Here is a 24531-nt window from a genome sequence, read left to right as displayed (position 1 = left end):
CGTGTGTCTCGGCCGCGGTGTCCACGTCCGACCGGGCCCCGGAAACCCCTTCCTTGGCACCATGGCCTCGGAGTCGGTGAAGGTGGTGGTGCGCTGCCGCCCCATGAACCGGCGGGAGCGGGACCTGAACTGCCAGCCGGTGGTGACGGTGGACTCCGCGCGCGGCCAGTGCTTCATCCAGAACCCGAGGGCCGCCGACGAGCCCCCCAAGCAGTTCACCTTCGATGGCGCCTACTACATGGACCACGTCACTGAGCAGATCTACAATGAGATCGCCTACCTGCTGGTGGAGGTGAGGGCGCCGTGGAGGCTGCCTCTGAGGACTGGCTGGGCAGGAGTAGGGGCCACCCTGAGAGGCCCTAAGGGTCGGCTCTGCCCCTGAGCCGGGGGCGGGGAAGGCCCGTCTGGAGGGGCGCAGGTGGACACCAGCAGATGGTTCTGAAGACTTGTCCAGGCAGGAGTCAGCAGGAACCCGCCTCCTACTCTGTGTCCAGGTCTCCACTGCCCCCAGTGTCAAGGCTGTCTTCACCCTATCCCTTTCAGCCCCTCTCCGAAAACCCCAAGATCACTTGCCCTCCACCCTCATTCCAGAGCGTCAGGACGTCTCTGAAAGTTCCAGCCACTTCCCGGCATCCTTCTCCTCCTCTCCCAAGAACACCAGGCCTCCTCCTCCTCTGCCTCCCCCTCAGCGTTCAGAACCCTCTTCCTCATCCTCCTCTCTCTTCCTGAGAGGTACTGACATGTATAAGTCCATGTCGCGGGGAAAGATCTCACCAGCTCCCTGCTTCTGCAGACAGAAGGCCACTGGCCTGGCTTGTGTTGGTGGCATGGAACCCCTTTACCTTTGGTCTGACTTCTCCTGAGCAGTTGGGGAACAGGGAGGCAGCAACAGCTTCTCACCCTTTACAGGGCTGTTGCTTCCCAGAGCACTCTCATGCTAGGTAGCTTATTTGCGCTTCATAACAGGAAGGCACTCACATTTCACAGATGGGGAGACTGAGGCCCAGAGGGAGACTGGCCAAGCTCCCACGGTGAGTCTCTGCCAGAGGTGGGGCTGGAGCTGTGCCTGCTGGCTCCTGGGCATGGGCTCTTTTCTTTCTACCCAAATCTCCCCAGCTGTCCAGCGAATCGCTTGTTAAGTTAGATGTCACAAGCTGTTCCAGGCAAAGAAGACAAGTTTGGGAGTTGCTGCATACACTCTCTTGCTTGAAGCTGCACAGGGCACATTAGGATACCTGAGGCTCTGGGGAGTCCTGCAGTGAAGAAACTAGTGTGATTCCCTTAACCCAGTGTTGCCACAATAGATTTGACCATGGAACGTTTTTTGTTTTGGCTGTCAGGCCATTTAATGTCCCCAGAACACCAACTTTGGCTGCCCCATTTCTTCCTCCAAAACTCTGTCAAAACCCTGGAGAGGGCTGACGTGTTCTGAAGCCCAGAGCTCCCCGTGCTCAGAACCTGACTGGAGATGCTGCCCATAGGACGAGGGCAGCTCTCCCCCGAGGGTGATCCCAGACTCTGGGGATGGTCAGCCTTGCTCGTGGGTCCTTCCTCGTCCTGGAAGTAACCCCCTGAGCGAGCCTCTCTTATCAGGGTCCCCAGGAAGCCCCACCTAGAGGGGGAAAGATTAAGGACCCAGTGGTTACATCAGATCTTTCCTCCAGCTCTCCCTTCGGTCCTGAGTTCTGCCACTTGTGATTTTCTGCCAGACACCTCTCTAGACCTGCCATAGAACCTCAAGCTCAACACCACACATATTCCCATTTATTCATTCATCTAACATATAGCATCTCCATAGCAGGCCCCATCCTAGGTGTGGGGAGTGCTGCCCTAAAGGATGCACAGCCTCTGCCCGTGGTGTGCTCATGATCAGGTGGAGAAGCAGCTAAGCTATTAGCTACGATCCAGGGTGATGAGTGGGAGAAGCCTAGGGAATTTGGCAACATAGAGAAGGCTAGCAAACCTGAGCTAAGAGGGGAAGGCAGGGAGGGCTTCCTGGAAGTGGTGGGGTCTAAGCTGAGACCTGAGGACGAGAGGAGTTGGCCAGGCAAGAAGGTAGAAGAAGGGACCTTCCAGGTAGAGATCAGCATTTGATTTCTACAAGACTCTGTGGATGTGTAGAGCTGGAGTCATCATTCCTGATAGAGAAACTGAGGCCTGGAGCATTACCGAACAAGCATTCAATTCCTAACACAGTGCCCCGGACCCATGCTCCACCCTGCTGCCCGCCACTAAGTGAGCAGCATGCAAAACGCACAGCTCACGTGGCTGTGAGCCAGGAGTGGCTTCTGTCCTTTCCTTTCCTTTTCTTCTCCACCTCTTAAATCTAGGCTCTGTTCTCGATTTTCTCTGTCACTAGGTGACAGGTTTGACTCTCCACCCCAGACCCACCCTTCAGCTAACTTGAGCTCTTCCCCACCACGCTGCCTGGTAGGTGGGCTCTTTCCCAGCGGGTGACTTTGCCATCTCCCCTTCTTCCCCCCTTCACATCCACAGCCTTAGAGTCGCCTCTGATGACCCACCCAGGGGCCGGGCACCATGGCTTCTATCACATCCAGACTGAGGACAGTGGGTCTGGCTTCCAGAGACATTGATGCAACCAAAACCATAGAATTTGGCCTCTGGGTGGGACATGGAGCTGTTCATTTTGGAGAGGGTAGAAAGGGACGTGAGGTAATCTAGGATAGATGCTTTTTGTTTCTGTTTCAGTAGTTATGTGTCTAATGTGAAGTAGAAAAAAATATTTAGCACATCCAGCCTGTAATGCAGTTTCATGGGAATTATGGCTGAGGATGACACTAGGTTAAAAAAAGAGTCAAATAACACTTGATTTCATGAAAATCATTTAGTAAGTACGGATATGGGGGGTGTGACAGGCCCTGGGTTGAAGTACACAGTGGCCAAAATTGAGTGAGCTTGTCCCTGGCGAGTCTGGAGGTATCAGTTGATGGGTGAAACTTCTTTGAAATTTATGTTTTGCCTTAAAAATGCATGTCACATTGTTTTCTATTTCACTCCAGAGCAGCACTGTTCTGTAGAACTTCCTGCGATAGTGGGAATGTCCTATATCTGGGCTGTCCAGTTAAGTACCCACTGGCCATCTGTGGCAAGTGAGCAGTTGAAATGAGGCTAGTGCTACCGCGGAACTGAAATTTAATTTTATTTAATTTTAAATAACTACATGTGGCCAGTGGCTCTAGAGCAGTGCTTTCCCGTATGCATATAATGTGAGCCACATGTGTAACTTAAAGTTTTCTAGGAGTCACATTTTTAAAAGTAAAAGGCGACAAGGAAAATTAATTGAATAATACATTTTATTTAACCCATTGTATCCAAAATATTATCACTTCAATAAAACATAATAGATATTATTATTCCATAATAACTATTAGTGAGATGTTTTACATGCTTCGTACGAAGTCTTCGAAATTGGGTCTGTATTTGACACTTATAGCACCTCTCAACTCAGAGGCCAAAGTGTCAATGGTTAAAATGAAATGAAGCACAAAACATAAAGTTGTGTTTAGTGGAAAAATATTTTGTGCTGCTTCAGTTTTTAAGTGTAAATTAATTAAAATAAAATAAATCCAGTTTCCCAGTTGCACCAGGCACATTTCTAGTGTGGCGAATGGCTACCCTATTGGACTGTCCAGCGACGTTTATTTTTACATAGAATCCCTTCTCTGCGTTTGAGTGCCACTGATACCCTGGGCGGTGCTCTTTGTTATTCCTAGGATTTCATGTGCCCCCGGCTTTGAGGAGTCCAGCCGTGGCTCTTGGTTGGGTGATGGGTCTGCCACGTCCTCTCCCCCACCGTAGGCGACCTGTCCCTGTGTGTGGCTCATGGCCCTCTGATGAGCTGGGGGAACCCACACATTGGTCAGGGTTTCCCCAGACAGGGAGAGGCGCTCATGCAGTTCTGCCCATGAAAATGAAGCCTCCCTCTCAGAGGACCCGGAGCCCCATGTCATTCTACAGAATGGGTCTTTGCAGTGGAACCGGGCATAGATGCCAGGCGGGCCCTTGGGGCCTGGGAGCGGCTCTCTGGGCCCACGTTCTGACACTGATTTCCCCTCCCCCATGCTAAGTTCTAAAATGTGTGACCTCATATATGAGGGCAGGGACTGGGGTGTCCACCTTATTTATCACTCTGTCCCCAGCCAGAGCACAGTGCAGCACAGGGAAGAGAGTCAGTACCTACGAAGTGAATAAATGCATCAGTGCATGAGAATGACTTTAAGATGCCACCCGGTTTGCCTCTACCTTCCTTTCCCACTTCATCGTCCACCCCTCTTGGCCCAGCCCCACCTGCTGTCAGCCTCTCGCCTCTCAGTATCTTTGCTCAGCCTGGAATGCCTCCCTCTTCTGTCACCTGTCACCCAAGCCACCCTTTTAGTCCTCAGTTCTCCCTACCCAGGAGGCTGTGCCTGGTGCTTCCCACACCCTCTCTGTACTCCCTCTCCGTGCCCGCTGCCTGAACTGCTGACATTACGAACGCCTCCGCTCGCCATGTATGGCAGACATTTAGTGAGCACCTCTGTATGCCAGCACTTCATGAGCCAATGCATGCAATAATTCTCGTGTAAATCTCACGAGGTGCTGTTCTGACCCTTTATTTCGGAGGCTCAATGTGTCTGGGTAAGAACAGTCCAAGGGCACGGTCAGTAAAGGGTGGAGGCTGGATTTGAGCCCAGGTGGCTAGGCTCCATGGCACACATGGGGACAGTCACCCACCAGGCAGTGAACTCCTTGAGGACAGAGCTGTGGCTTGTTCATCTCTACCTGCACCTTCAGCCGAGGGACATCATAGTGGGAGCCCCTGAGTCTGTGAGTGAGGAGGCAGCCACGCAGACCAGCGTCGGCCCTGCTCCCGGCTGTGCTGGGCCACATGAGCACTGGGGTTTTGGTCCTCCCGTGCAGGGCGTCACTGAGGGCTACAACGCCACCATCTTTGCCTATGGCCAGACGGGCAGCGGGAAGTCCTTCACCATGCAGGGCCTGCTGGACCCACCCTCCCAGAGAGGCATCATTCCCAGGGCCTTCGAGCACATTTTTGAGAGTGTCCAGGTATGGGCCTCGTGGAGGGAAGGGGCAGGGCTGGCGCTTGGGGCCCGCGGGCTCCCCAGGCGTTACCACGATGATCACAGAGCATTTCTGACTGTGGGATGCAACGAGAGCCTGCCTGGACTTGGCACAGATGAGCGGAGTTAGGCTCTGGTTTCTGAAATGGTGATGGGAGAACTCAAAACTGAGAAAATGATACCTAGCAGTTCCATGTTTTTCTCCTGCCATTTTTGGATTTGGCATTTCATTTAGCATTTTGCATGGATACAGTAACCCTGAGCACTGGCCTGAGAAATGGTTGTAACAATAATAGCTTCCCTTTTTATTGAGCAGTTGCTCCAGGCTCAGCCTTGTGCAAAGCCCTTTATTATCCCACTGAACCCTCACCCTGACCCAGGAGATAGTTATCATCCCCGTTTTCGACATAGGGAAGCTGAGACTTAGAGCCTCTGTGGGCCCAGTCAAGACCGGTCATCCCAGTGTCCAGGCTGCTGGTGACCATTCGTGGCAATGCACAGAGATTCCTACATCCAGGAAATGACAGAGTGGGGACTGCAGATCCCAGTGTATCTGCCCCCCAGGACTCATCTGGTGACGCACAGGAGAGAGAGCTGCCCGAGACCGCAGGGATCAGCCCAGGCCAGTGCTTGGTTCAGGCCTTGCCTGTGGCTTTGGATTTTCTATCTGAACAGTGGGGAGGCCTCTCCCGTTTCCTTTCCATTGAGGCTTATAGAGAGAGAGCATTAGACAATAGCATTATGAGATTCATGCAACTTGGCGAGGCCTGAGAGTCCACTGAGCTGGAGAGGAGGGGAGAGCTTGCCAGGCAGGCAGGACTGGGCGGGGTGGGGGACTCCTCTGCCCTTGACGTTCTCCCTCCTGTCGTGATGTCGCCATGAGGTCTGGAGGCAGGTGCTCAGGTATCTTTGCTGTCTCTCTGCCGATTCCCTGCAGTGTGCGGAGAATACCAAGTTTCTGGTCCGGGCCTCCTACCTGGAGATCTACAATGAAGATATCCGTGACCTGCTGGGGGCTGACACCAAGCAGAAGCTGGAGGTGGGTACAGACCTGACATGCAGGTGGGGGGAGGAGGGAGGTTGTCATCAGGTGGTGCTCCCTCAGAAATACAGGGAAGGTATCCTGAGGGCACAGGTGCTGGGTCAGACTAGGGTGGGGACTTCTGAACTTGAATTTTGGAGTATTTTGAGTCCATGATGTAGGGGAGGGATTAATGGGCTTACCCCCACCACACGAGGCAGGGCTGGACATTACCTGGGGTAATGCCACCTATCTCTGTTGAAATAGATGGAGTTTTGTAAAAGAAATCATTTGAGAAAAGCGTTCTACTTCTAAAAAATTATTTTGAAAATTGCTAAGGGCCCTTCCAGCTAAAAAGAAGATAATAATAATTGTCATTTATTGAGCACTTACTACTTTCTGACTGCTTTAGGCACACTATCCCATTTAATACTCACAGTAACCTTATTAGGTGGATATTCTTATCCCCAATTTATTGATGTGGGAAGTGAGGTTTAGAGACGTTAATCAACTTGCCCAAGTTTCACACAGCAGTAAGTGGCCAAACCTGAATTTGAACTCAGGTCTGTCTGACTTCAAGGTCCTGAATCTCAAACATCCCATTTAATGGCTGCTGCTGGGCTCAGATTCTGGGACCTTGTTCCCTGGTGCGGGCGGGCCCATGGACCGACGCTGTAACTTCATAAGGTGGTTGTGAGGATTGAAGAGGGTAATGAGGGTGAACTTAGCCGAGCGCTGGTGTACATAGCAAGTGTTTGATGTGTGAGCTGTTTCATGCCTCTGTGATTCCGAGAAAGGACCATGGGTAGGGATTGGGGGTTGCACAGTGCAGCACAGTGGGAGAAGGAGCCAAGGACGGATGGGTAGCTCACTACAGAAGAAGTTAGGGTGGCTCCGTGGGTCACTGAACATTGCACGCGTTTCGTAAATTGCCCTCAGTCTCCTAAAAGGCTAGAATCAGAATGAAAGAACATCATTTCCCAGCACAGTGCAGCAGAATTGGCTGTTTTGGGGGTTCTATCAAGATGGGCAGAACTTGGCTGATGCTTTGGGGAGCCCGGTGAGGTCAAGTAACCGAGCAGGACTGGACAGTTGGTGCCAAGGGCTGGGACCATTGGGCCTTCCCCTTAGTGTGAGGCCCTGGCTGTGTGTCCTCTCTGGGTGGGCCTGGTCAGGTCCAAGGAGGAGAGGCCAGTGAGGGGAGGTGCTGGTGGCTGCCCCCCAACACTGGTGCTTCTTATCTGACCAAGCAACCAATGGGGGGCCAAGAGGTCCACAGCCAGCACTGGGGGCTGGCTCACCTCCTGCAGAGTCGGAATGCTCGAGTTGGGGGAGCGTCGGTCATTAATGAGCATCAGCCCTGGGAGGTTGCTACGGGGGATTCCCATTTTGCAGGGGAGGAAATTAAGCTGAGAAAGAGGAGGTGACTTGTCTGAGGTCAATGGGCTAGGAAGTCACAGAATCAGGGCTGGACATTTCCCATGACCCAAACTGCTTCAGTCTCCCCGGGGCACAGGCCTTGGCAGCCATGGGGAGGGGGCAGAACCAGGCAAAGGGGCTGCTGCTGACGCCTCCCAATCCTTTGGACCCCCCACCCCCACCCCTTCATCCTCTAGATTGGACAACATGCTGGAACCACCTGGTTTCCACTCACCCCCACCCTTGTGGGGGTAGGGCTGTTTCTCTGCTCAACTCCAGAGCCTTCTACTTGACCCCTAACCCCGCACTTGTCCTGGATTCATCTGAAGGGGCTGTGAGTTCTTCTGACTGGCGACCACTCCACGGCCCAGTGGCACAAATCAGACCTCAGGGAGCGGCGGTCTTGAAAGACTTGTTTGTACTGGTCATATTGTGGGAAAAATCCTTAAAAATTTGATCTGGAAAGACCCTTACAAAGCTTCTAATCCAACCCTTTCCTGGTACAGATAAGGAAACTGAGCCCCAAGGAGAGGAAGGGACTTGGCCAAGGTCACTCAGCAAATTACTAGCTGCTGCACCAGAACTTGCGAGATCTGAGCAGTCAGGTGCTTTCCTCCCAGAATTCTTGGGGTGTTCAGCAATCTAGGAAACTTCTGGGGCAATAAGAAGCCAGAAATGAGGTTTCAGTTGAGGAGGGACATCCATTTGTCGATTCATTCATTCAACAGAGACTTACTGGGAAGAGCTCGAGGGTGCTAAGTGCCAGGACACATGCCGTAGTAGGTCCACATGGGTGTGAACGCCCTGAGTGCCAGGCCACAAGCCATAGTAGGTCCACAAAGGTCTGAATGCCCTGAGTGCCAGGCCACGTGCTGTAGTAAGTCCACATGGGTGTGAACGCCCTGAGTGCCAGGACACATGCCATAGTAGGTCCACACGGGTATGAACACCCTGAGTGCCAGGCCACATGCCGTAGTAGGTCCACACGGGTGTGAATGCCCTGAGTGCCAGGCCACAAGCCATAGTAGGTCCACACGGGTGTGAACGCCCTGAGTGCCAGGCCACGTGCCGTAGTAGGTCCACACGGGTGTGAACGCCCTCTCTTAGTTCCTCCCAGTCCCCATCCAGACCAGGAACCACCCGAAACCCCCTCCTCCTCAGTTTCTCCCAAACACAGCAGTGCTTTGCCTTGTCTATGCAGGAGCTCCCAGCCGCCCACCTGGAGTCTTTCTACTGTCTTCTCTCTCCTGGAGCTGGAGCAGCTGAGTCATAGCTCAGCCACCAGACAGGGAAATGGGGAGAGGAGGAAGGCACAGGGAGTTGCTCCTACATGTCAGCTCTGAAAGGCCAGCCTTCAGGATCACGGCCCCCTGCCGACCCACCCTGGGACAGCAGGGGGCCCTCGTCCCCTTCCTCAATACCCTGGCCCCTAGAAAGGCCTCAGTTACCCAGGCCCTGAGGGGCCAAGTGCTGGCAGCTCCATGCCCTTGCCCCAGCTGGGCCATGGGCCTCAGGCTTGGTGAGCCAGGCAGCCTGCGGGGCTGCCAGTGGCAGATGTGCTCCATGACACTCCCCATGGGTGCACCGAGCTTTTGACCTGGTACCTCTCAGAGGAGGTGCAGGAAGGTTTCCATGTAAACCCCACAACAGCCTTAGGAGGAGGTGCTGTTCTTATCCTTTATTATAGATGGGGAAACTGAGGCTCAATGTGCCTGGGTAAGACCAGCCTAAAGGCACAGTCAGTAAAGGGTGGAGACCAGATACGAACCTCGGTGACCGGGCTCCACAGCACAGTGCAGGGCCCGATCATTTTGGTAATTAGGGGTTATTAGATCAGCTTGGGCCAGCGAGAGATTCTGGAAAGCAGAGTTAACACACCCTCTCCCCAACCACCACGAACCCTCATGGACCCCAACCCAGCACTGGGCAGTGGAGGTGGGCTCTCACGGGCCTCTCCAGTTGGGTCCAGCAGAGTGTCAGGACCCCCTCCTCCATGAGGGTGTTGCCTGGCTCCAGACCAGTGGCAAACATGTCATGCCTGTGGATCCCCGCTGGTTGCCATGGCGACCATGCAGCCTTGCAGCCCAGAAGAGCAGTTACCAAGGAAGGGGTGGGTGCAGCTGCCGGCTGTCACTCACTCAGTCCTCCCCAACCTGGTGATGGGTGGGGGCAGGAATAACGGGAGAGGTACAGAGGGAGTGGGCGATCACAAGGTGGGGGGCAGGCCTTCCTGGGTCTAAACATGGGGTGGATGGGAGACCCCTAAATGATCCTTGACCCCTTTTCTGCTTAGGAGAGACGGACTATCCTCACCCTCTTCATGGCTTGTGTTCACGGAGCCCCATCTAAGTACCTGCAGAATTTCTTATTAGCTCCCTTCTCTTCTTAGTCCTCACAATAGTCACGCAGAGATGGGAGGTATTCTCCTCATTTTACAAATGAGGAAACCAAAGCTGAGAGAGGCAAAGTGACGTCCCCAGCCAGCAAGTGACAGACCCAGGCTTCTCTCCCAGGCCTGGCTGACCAAATAGGAACTGCACTCTTCCTGAAGCTGGGAGCAGCCGCTCACTCACCTGGGCCCACTATGTGCCAGGCAAGCGTCTCGGTTCTTCCTGCGAGCATGGCAGTGATCAAAACAGGCTGCTCTCAGACACAGGTGGGCATGCATAAAGCCACAGGCGCTGCTCAGGTATCCGAGGCTGGCTTCACACCATGCTGTTTGCAGGGTCTCCTGTTTCTATTCCTTTGTGCTCTGTCCTCACATCCACCTCCCAGGTCAAGGTCAGCCCTTTGTCATTTCAAGATTCCGATACTGTCGGAGGCTCCAGCCTCTTTCCAAGTCCTGCCTCTGGACTGTCCCACTGTCTGTGATCCCATTGCTGCCCTGCCACTAACAGCTGTGTGACCTTCAGCAAGTCACTTAACCCTTCTGTGCCTGAAGCCCAGTCCTTCAGGCTGGCTCCGGCTGCTTCTCCAGACTCGGCAGATGGGCAAGCCCAGGTTTGTGCAGTTGGGACCCGACCCCACCTGGGACTCAGAAGCCGCCCGGAGCAAAGCATCCGAGCCTTCTGTGGCTCAGACCAGCAGACAGATGACTTTTGTCCAAATTCACTCTGCTTTTGCCAGAGTGGTTTTATTTCTCCTCACACTTGACAAATATTGCGTTTCACAGCTCTGTGTCAGCAACAAAACAACTTGGCTGCCTGGAGAGCGAGCAGGGAGCAATCAGATAAATTAATTCACTCGCTGCCCTCGTGCCGAGGACCTGCTTGAGCTGAGGGCCAACGCGGGTTCTGGGCAGCAAATGGCCCTTCACGGGCCATGATCCAAGGGTCTGGGAATGTTTCTGTTGCCCTGGAGCCGTGGCAGAAAGACAAAAAGCCATGCTGACAGGGCAGAGGAGGCACACGCAGAGCCCTTGGGAACTAGAGCTCCCAGACTGAAAACCACCTTCATGATAATAGCACTAACAGCAGGGAGGACAGCAGCTGGCAGTTAGGGAGCCCATGCCATGTGCCAGGCACTGTGCCAAGCATCGTATGGGCCTTACTTTGTGAAATCCTCGCCACCTCCCTAGGAGGTGTCTTGTACCCATCTTCCAGCTGTGGAAACTGAGGCTCGGAGAGGTCAAGTCAGTTGGCCCAAGGTCCCATAATAGGTAAGAGGCAGGGGCGTGTTTGAGGCTGGTTCCACCTGGAACAAACCCTCTGTCTAATAGGATATTGGAGGTGCCAGCTTGCTGTGCAGGAGGGCAAAGGTGGTCTGATTGGGCCCTTCCCTCAGGGGGCCCTGGTCCTGCCCGCTGCTGACCCCCCCTCTCTTCCCCCCCTCGCCCACAGCTGAAAGAGCACCCGGAGAAGGGAGTGCACGTGAAGGGGCTGTCCATGCACACGGTGCACAGCGTGGCCCAGTGCGAGCACATCATGGAGATGGGCTGGAAGAACCGCTCAGTCGGCTACACCCTGATGAACAAGGACTCCTCGCGCTCCCATTCCATCTTCACCATCAGCATTGAGATCTACGCCGTGGGTATGTGGGGCCAGGCGGGGTGGCGGGGGTCCAGACGGCCTGAGCCGAGCTGGGTTCCCGCTCCCAGCAGCCAGACACTTCACCTCTTGGAGCCCCGAGAGCCCCATCTGAAACTGGGAAGGATGCTTGATCTGCTTGGAGGGAACACAAATGGACCCTCCCCCTGCTAGGACCATGTTTCCAGGATAAACAGCATCAACAACGACAATCATAATATTGGTAGCTACCACTGCGCACTTAGTGTGTGCCATGCATCTGATACGCATGAGTGCCCGTGACCATGGGTGGTGGCTGCAGGACCATGCGTGACTCATGGCCCCTTTCTAAGCAGTCCTCCACAGGGTGTTACAGTAGCGTCCGGTTTTTCCGTGTAAGTAATGCCATCACGAACATCTTTGCGCACAAAACCTTTTCTGCTTTTAGAGTCATTTCCTCAGATTAGGTTCCCTGGAGTGGACCTCCTGGAGCAGGGCACAAACCTGTCTAAGGCTCCTGGGACATTCTGCAAAGAGCTTTCCAAAAGGGCGGCTCCAGGTCCCTCTTTCCTGCTTCTCTTTTTCTGTAATCACCCAAAGAATCAAGTGCTTCCCATGTCCAAGCCTCTACTGGGTACCAGGCTAAACTCTATGTCTTTACCTTTAGGTTCCCGCGCTTATGTGCAAAACTAGGCCAATTCTGGTTTCAACCAGCAGGAAACTAAGCAGGAAGCCCCTGCCGCTCCCCGCTCCTCGTCTCATGTGGGACCATTTATGTGTCCTCCAGAAACCAGAAGAATTATTAACAGTATTGAGAGCAGCAAGTTATCGTTTCATGAGCACTTGTTATATGCTGTGCACAACCCTGGGCTCTTTCCATGTGTGCATCAGCATAATTCTTACAACAACCCTGCAGGGTAGGTCTTTGGTTCCCATTTTACTGAGAGAAAGGCTAAGGCTCAGAGACAAATGAGGTTATTTCCCCAGGTTTCACTACTAAGGGATGGAATCAAGATAGATTGAACCGCCCAGGTCTGTGTCTCCAAAACCAGTGCTCTGAGCCCCTGCCACCACCCAGGGGCTGCCCAGCCTCCCATCATCCTTGGCACTCGGGGTCTGCCCTGCTAGCTCAGCTCAGTCACTGCAGAACCGGGCTTGTGCTCAGAGGAAGCAAACACCTACCCTGTGCACACCCTGTAAAAATGTGCCGTCAGTTTACTTCACTCCTCCCAACAACCAACCCTAGTGGGGCGCTATTGTCAGTCTCATTTTGTTGATATGAGAATTGAAGATCAGAGTTTGTTGATATGAGAATTGAAGATCAGAGAGGTGCATGACTCTGCCAAGGTCACACAGCAAGTAGGGGGCAGGACTGGGAGAGGAAGCAGGTCCAAGAGTCTCCAGCCGATGTTTTTTGCACAAAAGGATACAACTCCCTAGTGATGCAGTCACATCCCCCACCCCCACCTGTGGCCTGATGGGAGATCTATAGGAGCTGTTGTGATAGCTATAAGGATTCCTGCTGCACTCAGAATAGTCTGTACCTCCCAGGCCTTGCTGCCTGGAGTCAGACAGCCCTGGGGTCTGACCTCGGCTCCACTACGTGGGTCTTGGGCAAATTAAGTGCCCTTTCCGAGCCTCAGTTTCCTCATCTGTAAGAGGGGCACAGTAATAACACCTCCTTCATGGGGCTCCTGTGTGGCTGAAATGAGACCCTCGATGGGTGGTGAGCACTCAGTGCTTGATAGCTAACCTCCTTGTAACTGTGTGTCGGGGGGGTCACCTACAAGCCCTCACCCCTCTGCTGGTCTGTCTGCAGATGAGCGAGGCAAGGACCACCTCCGGGCAGGCAAGCTGAACCTGGTGGACCTGGCAGGCAGCGAGCGGCAGTCCAAGACGGGTGCCACGGGGGAGCGGCTCAAGGAGGCCACCAAGATCAACCTGTCGCTGTCGGCTCTGGGCAATGTCATCTCGGCCCTGGTGGATGGGCGCTGCAAACACATCCCCTACCGGGACTCAAAGCTGACGCGGCTGCTGCAGGACTCACTGGGCGGCAACACCAAGACGCTGATGGTGGCCTGCCTGTCGCCTGCTGACAACAACTACGACGAGACGCTCAGCACACTGCGCTATGCCAACCGAGCCAAGAACATCAAGAACAAGCCACGCATCAACGAGGACCCCAAGGATGCCCTTCTGCGCGAGTACCAGGAGGAGATCAAGAGGCTCAAGGAGATGGTGGCCCAGCAGATGAGCCCCAGCAGCCTGTCAGGTGAGGCGGCTCGGGGAGGAAGTGGCAAGAGGGGTCGGGGGACCCAAGAGAAAGGCCCTCTCCCTCGGTCTGCCAGCTCCGGCTTCCTGTCTGAGAGACATGGAGGCAACGCCTACGTCCTCTGAACTTCATGGCCTAACAGCATAGCTTTGGAAGAGCCGGGGAGAGCCCTGGTTAGTGACAGCTCAGAGCGTGTCTTCTTGCCGATGCCCCAGGAAGAAGCCCATCTGTCTGGCCTATCCCATCAGCCATGGGCTCTGTCACGTGCTCCCTGCTTCCAGGCTGCACATTTGCCATCTCCTTGTCTGCCTGCTGTCTCTGTGGCAGCATCGTGATGCTGTGCTGCTTAGTAGCTGGGTGACTCACTCCTCCATGTCCCACCCCTGCTCCCCATTAGGCACCTTATAATGGCAGCTCTCACGCCCAGGCGTCTGGTTGTCTGTCATCTGGCAGGTAGAAATCCATCCTGGAGCATAGACCTTCAAGGTCCTTGCAACTGAGGGACTCCAAGGTTTTCTTTATTTTTTTCTTTTCTGTTTTTAATTGGGAAATTGGGGAAGGGGAACAGTGTTGGAGAATTCGGGAAGGGGAACAGCCAAGTTGTTGTCCTTCAATCTTAGCTGTGGAGGGTGCAGCTAGCTCAGTTTCAAGTCCAGTTGCCATCCGGCCGCCCGTAGGCAGCTTGCAGCCGCTCAGCTTAAGGTGCCGTGTTCAATCTTAGTTGCAGGTGGGTGTAGCCCACCATCCCATGTGGGAGTTGAACCGGCAACCTTGTTGTTAGGAGCACATGCACTCACCAGCTGAGCCATCCTGCCACTCGTTGGCAGCTCAGCAGCAGCTCAGCTCGGGCGATGCTCACTTGCCCATGAGGGAATCGAATCAGTAACCCTGTTGCTCAGAGCTCGTGCTGAGCCACTCGGCCGGCCCTCCAAGGTTTTCTTTATCTGAGAAACCCTTGGGGAAGAGAGCACACAGAGCCTGAGTCCACCTGTTCATTCATCCATCTCCCCACCCACACATTCTTCTCTATCCATCCATTCTATGCACACATCTATTCACCTACTTATCTGTCCATCCATCTGTCCACCCACCAATCCATCCATCCATCCATCCATCCATCCATCCAGAGTTCACTAAACACCCCCTCTGTGTGTGGACCTGTGCTGGGCACTGGGGACACAGAGATGAACCCGATCCAAGCTCTACCCCATGAGCACCTTGTCTCCTGGGGGGAGGAGGAAACTCCCGTAGGCCATGTATGTCTAGGGTTGAGAGCTGTACAGGCACCTCAGGGCAGACAGGGGTGTCCAAGTCCAGCTGGGCAGCAAGTGTGGTCAGTCAGGCTTCGGGCGGTGGGGAGTGATTGAGCAGAGTCTTGTCGGATGAGAAGTCTCCCTGTTAGACAGAATGAGAGTGGCCAGTGTGTGCAGAGAGTCACAAAACTATGAAGTGTGTTTGGGGAACCACAAAACTATGAGGAGAGTCACAAAACTATGAAGTGTGTTTGGGGAACCACAAATACTTCTGCTGGCTGCCTGCTGAGTAGGCTGGTGGGAGATGGCCAGGTAGGGGTTGGCAGAGGCCGGGGGGCGATGGCCTTGAACACCATGGTAGGGATTCCACTTTGGCAATGCTTTGTTCCTCTTTCCCTACTGCCCCACCCATGACCCTACTCACCCCCAAGACTGGTAAGGGGGAGCTAGATGGAGGACTGGCGAGAGGTGCCAGTGGAAGTGGGGGAAGCCCTACCAGTGGCTCCGGGACCTAGCAGCTAACATTCGTGCAGCCTTCCAAGGGTGATCACGGCAGCCTTGTGGGGCTGTTAGTGTCCCCTCCTCCTGAACGAGAAACAGGCAGCTCCGCAGGCTGAGATGACTAGTGCAGGGCAGGGCAGGGCTGAGCAGGAGTGGCCAGCTCACACCCTGGCTCCTTGGGCAAGCGACTTGGCCCCTCTGAGCCTCAGTTTCCTCACCTGTAAAATGGAGGTAATAACACCAGCTGCCTTGATATGGTTGTGAGGCACTTGGAAGGACTGCATATGCAATGCAGGTGTGGGCTTAGCACAGAAGGTTCATTAGACAACACAAGATGCTTCATAGGGGGGCCTTAAACCAGGTGTGTCTTACTCAAAGCTCCATGCGTTCCCACTACACGGTACCTAATGTTAGCCATAGCCCTCTCAGCCCCAGTTCTTCCTCTGGTTACTGGCATATTTCTCTCTCCCCCTTACAGCAAAACTTGAAACATTTGTCTGTTTTCACAGGCCCCCGTTTCTCTCCTTCCAGGCACGCCCTGTACCCCCGTCCCCCTGAGCCCACCCTTGTGATGGACGACCTCCTGGTGGTTCTACCCATTGATGGGTCCTCAGGCAGCCTCACCTTGTCCTCCTAGCATCACTTCAGTCAGCTGACCCTCGCCCCTCTCCTGGAAACCTTTGCTCCCTGGACACTCTCTGCCCTGAGTCTCCCCCGACCTCTCCATCCCCTCACATGAGTCCTCCCTGCTCCTTAACCTGCTCCACCAGGGCGCTCCTGTCTCCTCTCCCCTCTACATTCACTCCCAGGTGGACTCACCTGGTCTCATGGCTTTAAACCCCATCTCTATGCTCACGGCTCTCCAGCCTGGTCATGTCATTTGTGTCCAGGTCTTAATGTATAAAGGTGACTGAATGGTGACACAGAGGGGTCAGTGCCTTAGAAAAGTTTCATGTTCCTCACAGTTGTCCTAGAAATGAGAGGCACACATGCCAGTAAGGGCCACAGAGGAAAGCACCCGTGTCGGGCAGGGGCCAGAGAGGGGCCAGGACCTTTATTGGCGTTTCTGTGGGAAAGGCAGGGCAGGAGAAAGTTTAGCACTGGCTCGTGTGAATAATTCCAGCAGGTTTGGGGCACTGGGGCTGCCCCTACGTGTCTGGTCCTGACCCTGGGGTGGTTTAGGGCACAGGAAATAACGGCTTGGTGTGTGATTAGATGGAGAAGCTGGCTGCAGATGTGGACTCGAGGTTGGTTGGTTTGTATACGAAAGGTGGGCTCGCTGACAAGTTGTTTACTCTCTCTAGGAATGAGCTGGCCCTGGGAGGGATGGTCTCTCTCTGGCCAGCAAGTCTCCCATGATGCCAAAGCATCATAAAACAGAAAATATATAAAAATGACTAATACAGTATGTCCTCTGTATTCCAGACTTGAATATCCAGCTGTCTATAAACTCAACATGTCCAACACTGAGCTCTTGATCTCCCAAACCTGCTTGTCCTGCAGCTGTCGCCACCCAATGGATGGCAACTCTCTCCTTCCAGATGTTTAGGCCCAAAGCCCTGGGGCTATCCTTGGCTTCTGGAAAGCTCAAACCCATGCCTAACCCAGCAGTAGATCCTGTTGTCTCTACCTTTAAAACATGTCCAGGATCTGTCCACTGCTGTCCCCCTGGCCTGAGCCACCATTATCTCTCGTCTGAATTACTGTGAGGCCCCCAACAGGTCTCTGGGCGTCTGCCCTTGATCCCGCCAATACTTTCTCCACACAGCAGCCAGGGAGGTCCTGTTCAAACACGTCTTTTCACTGCCCTGCAAAACCCCTCCAGTGGCCAGTGTAACCCAGAGTCAAAGCTGAGGCCCTCACCCCGGCCTGCAAGGTCCCCATGATCTGGCCCCGTTCCCTCTCCCACTTCCTCTTCGCACGTACTGTCCCTTGCTCACTCTGTTCCAGCCATGTTGGCCTCCTGGCTGTTCCTGGAACTGTCCAGTCACCAGCCTACCACTCGCCTCTGCACTCACTGCTCCCTTCTGTCTGTCCCTAGGGTCTCTGCTGGCCGTGCCTATGTCCCTCACTTCGTTCAGATGACTGGTTTCCTCTTACCTTGTCTAAGAGCTCTTCCCAGAGCACACTATTTACATTGTGCCTCTTCCCGCCCACATCCCCTTCTTACTCATGAGCACCCTCCCTGCTTTCTTTCTCTCCTTAGAATGTATCACCTTGTAACATGTCATGCGTGCTTTGCTTGTTTATTTGCTGTTCTTTTCCAATTGAAAACTTAACTCGTGGGTGTGGAGTTTTGTCTCTTTTGTTCAATGCCACATCCCAGTGCCAAGAACATGTAGTGCTCAAGAAATATTTCTTGAATGACTGAATAAATGAGCGTTTACATAGAGACACGCTTCAAATGCGTTCAGTGCTTTGAAGTCTTTCTGAATGAGCATGTTTTTGTCTTTACGGATTTCGGCTTAGTTCTTGCAAACCGTGTGCACCTTGGTCACTGCCCCTCCTGTTTTCTCCCAGCCCTGCTGTCCAGTCAGGAGCCCCTAAACCCTGTCCAAATGGAGGAGAAGCCGTTGCCCTCACCTGTGATCCAGCATGACACGGAGGCTGAGAAGCAGCTGATCCGGGAGGTGAGAGTGGGAGCAGGTGGGAGAATGGACAGGAAGGCATGGCCCATCAGGAGAGCATCTCTAGAAGGATGTCATGTCAATCCCACCATCACTCTGGGGGTGGTACTACAATCTCTCTTTTGGGACTCAGAAAGCTAAGGCTCAGAGAGGTGCCATGACTTGCCCAAAGTCACACAGCTAGGGAGAGTCAGAGGTGGGATTTGAACTCAGGTTCCTAACTCCAGAGTCCAGTCCATCCCATGTTAGTGGGAGAACAGAAACGGGTTGGAGGTGTCTGTAGTAGCCCTGTCTCTTCTGTACTGTAGGAAGGTGTGGCTGTGGATTGATGGAGGCGGAGAAGACATTCCTGGTAGTGGGAATGGCCTGTGCAAAGGCAAGGAGGTCAGAGTCGGAGTCAGTCCCCTCAGCAGGTGCCAACAAGGCTAGACTGAGAGCAGGTCAGCCAGGGTGGGCAGTGGGGAGCCCCCCAGGTACCCATTTGGCCAGTGAATAAGTGGAATGGTGGCCTCCCAGAAAAAGCTGTCACCACATGTGTCCTCCTCCCACATGTGGGCCCCTCAGCATCCTTGGCAACCAGCAGGGCAGGTAACACCCTGATTGACAGATGCGGAGCTGATTCCCAGAGGGGCACTTATACAGCCAGACACAACAAAGCCTCCTAACTGCCGGCTTCGGCTCTGTCCCCAACTCAGGCTGTGATGGTTTCTGGAGGTTCCTGTCTTTTAAGGGCCACATTCTGAGAACCAAGTATGTAGTGGGTCCTTTCAGGGCCCCGGCTTTTTACTGGTGGAGAACCGAATGGCAGCAGGGACAGCTCTGCAGGGCCTCTGTCACTTAACTATGACCGCAGGTGGGATCAGCTCTGAGGTCCCCAGAGGTCCCGGTCAGGCTGTGGAGGCCTGGGACGCAGCCTCTGGGGGCACAGACCAGGTAAGGCCTGGGGGAGGTCTCAGTTCTGTGGGCTAGAGGGCTGGGAGAGATTGACCTAAGCGTCCCCAAGTGCAGCCCATCATGGTGGAGGCTGTTACTGTTCAGAGAGGGCTCAGTTGTGGGCCCCAGATGGACCCGGTCCTGGCCCCTGTGAAGGTCCTGAGAGCTCAGCTGCTCACTCTGCCTTTCTCCTGCTGGTCTGGGGAGCGCCTGGGGCAGGGATGGGTATCAGGTCCTTCTCTGGAGCTGACTTCTTACTAACTCCTGGGGAAGTGTTAGGAGGAGGGGGCCTTTGGTTATGGTCGAGCCCAAACCCACAGAATGAGAGAAGTCACACTTTGGGGGTTCAGAGTGGGTTTTGGAATCACGTAGCAACAGGTGGACGTTGGTTACAAAATAGTACTGGATGGGAAAGGCTGGCCAGGGGCTGGGATGGAAGCATCCTTCCCAGAGAAGATCTGTTAGTTGGGTGGGCAGGCACCGTGGCTATTGGATAAGCAGGGCGCCACCGCCCCCTAGTGGTCACCACGGAGAAGAGACGCTTTTCAGGCTGGAGGGTCCTTCTGCTCTGGGGTTGGAGGGTCGCCTGCCTCCTCCTCATGGGCCAACCCAGTGGACACCACACCTGAGCACTGCTGCCTGAGGCCACCGTCACCAAGTTTGTTTGCTGACCCTGGAATTTCTTCAGTGAGCCACACTTGGAGGAAGATTTGAGGGTGTCTGTCCTCCCTCTCTCCCTCCCTCCCATTTATTTTCACGTAATGAATCACATTTATTGAGTACCTACTGTGTGCCTGGAACTGTGCTTTCCTTTCCATGCCAGAACCAGTCAGGATGCTCAGGATAAGGGAGCTGGTCCCTGTGAGCAGTGGAGAGGGTGCCGGGACAGGAATCGGCTCAGCCATGAGCCGGAGGCGTGACGCTGGGCTTCAGTCTCCCAGCCGTTTGGGGCGGGATTTGGGCTGGAAGATTCCTAGGGTCCGTCCAGCTCTCACTTTCTGAAAGTCCAGCTCTTATGGGCTCTGTGACTGGGGCAGGTTGTTTCAGCTCTCCAAGCCTGAGTATAATCGCCCCTTTCTTGCGTCATAAAGAGGGACATGAAGGGGGGCTCATTGCTGGGTTGTGTAACAAGTACTAAGCAGGACCCAGCGGTCTGTTTGCACTTCAGCGCCCCCACTCAGTCATCAACAAGCATTCTTTTTTCTTTTCTTTCTTTTTTTAAAGTGTTCTTTTTTTTTAAGATTTTTTTATTGGGGAATTGGGGGAGGCAAACAGTGTTGGGGAATTGGGGAAGGGGCACAGCCAAGTTGTTGTCCTTCAGTGTTAGTTGTGGAGGGCGCAGCTAGCTCAGCTCCAAGTCCAGTCGCCATTGGCCGCTTATTGGCAGCTCGCAGCTGCTCAGCTCAAGGTGCCATGTTCAATCTTAGTTGCGGGTGGGCATCGCCCACCATCCCAGGCGGGAGTCGAACCAGAAACCTTGTTGGTTGGAGCATGTGCTCTCACCAGCTGAGCCATCCTCCTGTTGGCAGTTCAGCTCAGGCGCGGCTCACTGGCCCATGTGGGAATTGAACCGGCAACCCTATTGCTCAGAGGTCATGCTCTTAACCAACTGAGCCACTCAGCCGGCCCAACAAGCATTTTCTGAGCACTTGCTAGGCACTGGGCACTGGAGCTGGAGGTGCACGTGGGGCCAAGGAAGTTTTATTGCTTTTAATAATGGGAGTACTAGAGCATGTGTTGTAGACTGCTGGGAATGGTCTAGAACTGAGGGGAAAGTCTGCGGTGGAGGAGGAAGATGGGGATTGAAAGAGCAAAGTCATCAACTGGGATAGTTCAGCTTCAGATGGTTCATCCACTGTCCCAAGAGGACGCAGAGCTTTCGGGCAGACCTGCAGGTGAACGGGAGATGTAGGGCTGGGAAGGTGAGGAAGTTCATGTCTGATGGCCTCAGTGTTCTCTGTGAGGTACCAGACAGAAATATGGGGGAGTGGAGGGCTGCAGAGAGAGGGAGAATGGAAGGACCAGGCTGAGGACAGTGTGGTTAAAACACATTTGTTGATGCAGAAAGGTGTTCATGATATATTGCTGTGTGGAAAAAAATAGACTACAAACAAATACTTATATTATTAACCTGTTAAAAATCAATAGAGAAAAGTTCAGAAGGGTCTTCACTGGCCATTCGTTATCCCAGTGTCATGTAGTATCCCAGTGTCTGTTCTTTTGTATTTTCTGGCTTGTTTGAATGACAAGAAAGGAATATTGAAAGCTGTGTTTTGAACCGATGATAAAATGCTGCCCCACTGTGTGCCTCCCCCTCCCACTCCCAGGAGTATGAGGAGCGCCTGGCCCAGCTGAGGGCCGACTATGAGGCAGAGCAGGAGTCCAGGGCCCGGCTGCAAGAGGACATCGCTGCCATGCGCAACTTGTATGATGTGAAGCTGTCCACACTGGAGGAGAGCCTGCGCAAGGAGACAGGTGGGTGCCCGCCCCGGGCTGTCAGGGGGAGGCCAGCCCACTTTCCCTCTCATTTGACTCACTGACATGTATAGAGCACTTTCTGTGTACCAGCAGCAGTTCTAGTCACTCTTCACAGCAGCCCCGTGAGGTAGATACCACGATTACTCTCATTTTATAAAACGCTGAGGCACAGAGGGGGTGAGGAACTCGCTCCTGGTCACACCTGCCTAAGTGGAGTCAGGATTTGAACCCAGAGCCAGTGTTCTTGCCCACAGCGCTGCATCATGATTGGTGCCTTAGCCCCAGGATGGGCCCCAGCCCAAGGCCAGCTTAGAGTTGTGACATATCCCCCATGTTTTATGGGTAAGTCCCTTCCCTGAGTTTCTGCATTTCCTACAGTCTCCTCTCTCACTTTTGAGTCCACCTGTTACCAAAGCAACCACATCCCATAAGCATTCAATCATTAACAAGAACTTTAACCTTCCTGGAAGTGTCTGTCTTCTTTTGGACATTCTATGTGCTACTCATTTTTTCTTTTTTTCTTTTTTTTCTTTTTTAAGCTGAGCCATCCTGCCACCTGTTGGCAGCTCAGCGGCTGCTCAGCTCAGGCCGGGCATCTAACCGCTGTTGCTCAGAGCTCAAACTCTTGAGCGAGCTCTTAACCAACTGAGCCACTTGGTCGGCCCCCTTTTGGACATTCTAGAATGTTCCACCCCACCACTATTATTCAAACACCTGTGCTGCCAAACCTAGTACTCACCCACACATGGTAAAATCATCTTGTTATGATGATGCTATTGGTCACATTATCGGCACTATTTATCGGGCATTGCTGTGTGCCCAGTACTGGGGAGGTGCTTCACTGAACTCCCTCAGAGAGGCAGGACTGCCTGAATCCTCATGTTGCAAGTGTGCAAACCGAAGCTTGGAGAGGCTCAGGCCGTTGCCCTAGGGAGTGGATGTCCTCTTTCAGCAAAGGGAACATCGGTCTGTCTCAGGGACACCCAGAACACAAGTGACCAAGAAGAGGATGGGGTGTAAAGGAGGTGGCCTAATGCCCATGAGCTGGAAGCACTAAGGAGTCCTGTGGGATCGTAGTCCCATTCAGGCTGGCAGCAAGGTGCCATCTTGATGTAGACCCAGGCAAGGAGGGAGGGGCAGGTCCTAGCACTTTCTGTCCTTCATGGTGTTCCTTCCAGTCCAGTTTGCGTGTCAGTTCTCCAAGTGAGTCTATTTGGTGTCTCTAACATTCATCCACAGCATTCATTGAACTCCCATGTACCTAGCATACCCCATGGACAAGCACATTCCAGTGGGGGCCCCTTGGGGCCTTGGGGGTGGAGCTGCTGACCAGGAGCTCTCAGCCGTGGAGGTAGTAAGACCTGGAGGCGGTTGGCTTGTTGTTAAGAGCAGTCCCAAGGCAGGGAGTTAAGAACCTAACACCTCACAGCTAGGGAGGTCAGAAAATGGTGATGTCATGGTGCTGGTCAGGGAAGGCTTCCTGGAGGAGGTGTCAGGAGACAAGGTTTGAGTTCTGATGGGGGAGAGGGCAGTGGGGCAGAGAGGGGAAGCCAGTATCTTGGGGGTCTGGGAGGCTTGACCCTTACAGCGGATCTCTTGGACACGGTGGGCTTGGGGCCAGCTTCCAGGAAAGGATCCCCTTGTTCTCATCTTTAAAAAAACATTCGCAGAGGCCGTCATGAAGGCAGAAGTCATCTACAAGGCTGACGTCATGTCCAGGGCCGAGTTTGCCAACAGGTCTGAGTATGCGTCCACTTTCCAGTACAAGAAGCCTGAGGTCTACTCCATATTCGATGATCCATTCAGTGAGGACATCGCTAAGGCTGGGGTTTCTTCCCTGTTTGAGGACCTGCCCAAGGTGGAGACCTCCAAGTGTGAGATTTTTTTTGGGTTTGATGACTCATCCACACTCGAAGAAACCTCCGCGTCTGAGGCCTTCCTTGGGTTCGAGGAGCCCTCCAACCTGGAGTTCTCTTCCATGCCCGAGGTGGAGGCCAAGAGCAAATACTTCCTGGATGAGGATCTCAGCCAGGAAGCCCTCCTGGAGGAGGAGCCCCAGGTGATGTCCCTGGAGCTGCTACCAGGCCTGCACGACCCATTTGCCGAGGTAGAAGCCAAGCTGGCCAGGCTGTCCTCCACCGTGGCTGCGGAAGATGTACCCCAAGTGGACGTACCCAAGGTCGCCATGCAGGTAGCTGATGTCATGCATATGACATGCAGAAATTCAGTGTGTGGAGCTCGGCTGGGGTCGTGGAGGTCATTGAGCTTCACAGAGGTCTAACCTCTGCGGCTTGGGCCCCACCTCCCCCACCTCCATGGTGGCTCTGGCTTGGTGGCTGGCTCAGGGCACTAGTATTTAGGCGTCTGGGAAAGAGAAGCTCTGTCTAATGCTCTGTAAAGCAGTGGGAAAGTTGGGATCAAGACACAAGGTTATGCCAGGTGGGCATCTGTTCTGCTGACAGAGGGACGCCTCACGGGAGTTGACTGAGTTGCCATGGTTACACTGCGCTTCCAGGCCTGAGAGCTGGAGGAGGCCTTGGTCAAACCTCATGCTCTCCCAGGCTCAGAGCAGGGAGCTGGGCTGGGCTGGGCCTCTACGGGAATCCGCTGCCTTCAGGAACCACCCAGGGGTTCTGCCATTCCGCTCTTCCTCCATCCTGCCCCTTTGTCAGTCTTCTCCCTTTTCAACCCTGTTTTTTTAATGTTTAAATTTCCTTTTCTCTTTTCTTCCCTCTCGCCTCCTCCCCCCCACACCCCACCTCGCCTCTTGCCTTGCCTATGTGTGTGTAAAGAGCACAGGCCTTTGAATCAGACAGACCTGGTCCAGATCCCAGCTGTACCCCTCACTTAGTTGTGTGACCTTGGGCAGTCACCTTTCTGGGCCTCAGTTTCCTCATCTGTAAAATGGGGCTCATGTGCGCTTCATGATGAGGCAATGCAAG

General features: G+C 53.8%; 1 protein-coding gene across 7 annotated transcripts in view; it reads left to right on the top strand.

Annotated features, from left to right (window-relative positions):
• The first annotated feature begins 24 nt into the window (after positions 1-24).
• Positions 25-24531, top strand: part of KIF17 (kinesin family member 17) — a 45131-nt gene continuing 20624 nt past the window's right edge. For all 7 annotated transcript variants that reach the window (XM_019666719.1, XM_019666718.1, XM_019666717.1 and 4 more), the window contains exons 1-8: positions 25-292; positions 4921-5067; positions 6019-6120; positions 11361-11550; positions 13345-13797; positions 18072-18181; positions 21439-21586; positions 23260-23780. In XM_019666719.1, the coding sequence (XP_019522264.1) occupies positions 62-292; positions 4921-5067; positions 6019-6120; positions 11361-11550; positions 13345-13797; positions 18072-18181; positions 21439-21586; positions 23260-23780 (1902 nt within the window). In that variant the 5' untranslated portion in view covers positions 25-61. The remainder of the gene's footprint in view (positions 293-4920; positions 5068-6018; positions 6121-11360; positions 11551-13344; positions 13798-18071; positions 18182-21438; positions 21587-23259; positions 23781-24531) is intronic.

The sequence above is a fragment of the Hipposideros armiger genome, unplaced genomic scaffold (genome assembly GCF_001890085.2).
Source record: "Hipposideros armiger isolate ML-2016 unplaced genomic scaffold, ASM189008v1 scaffold_477, whole genome shotgun sequence".
In the NCBI taxonomy this organism is placed as follows: Eukaryota; Metazoa; Chordata; class Mammalia; order Chiroptera; family Hipposideridae; genus Hipposideros; species Hipposideros armiger.
Note: the sequence above shows the minus strand (reverse complement) of the source record. Positions and strands in the feature narration are given on the sequence as shown.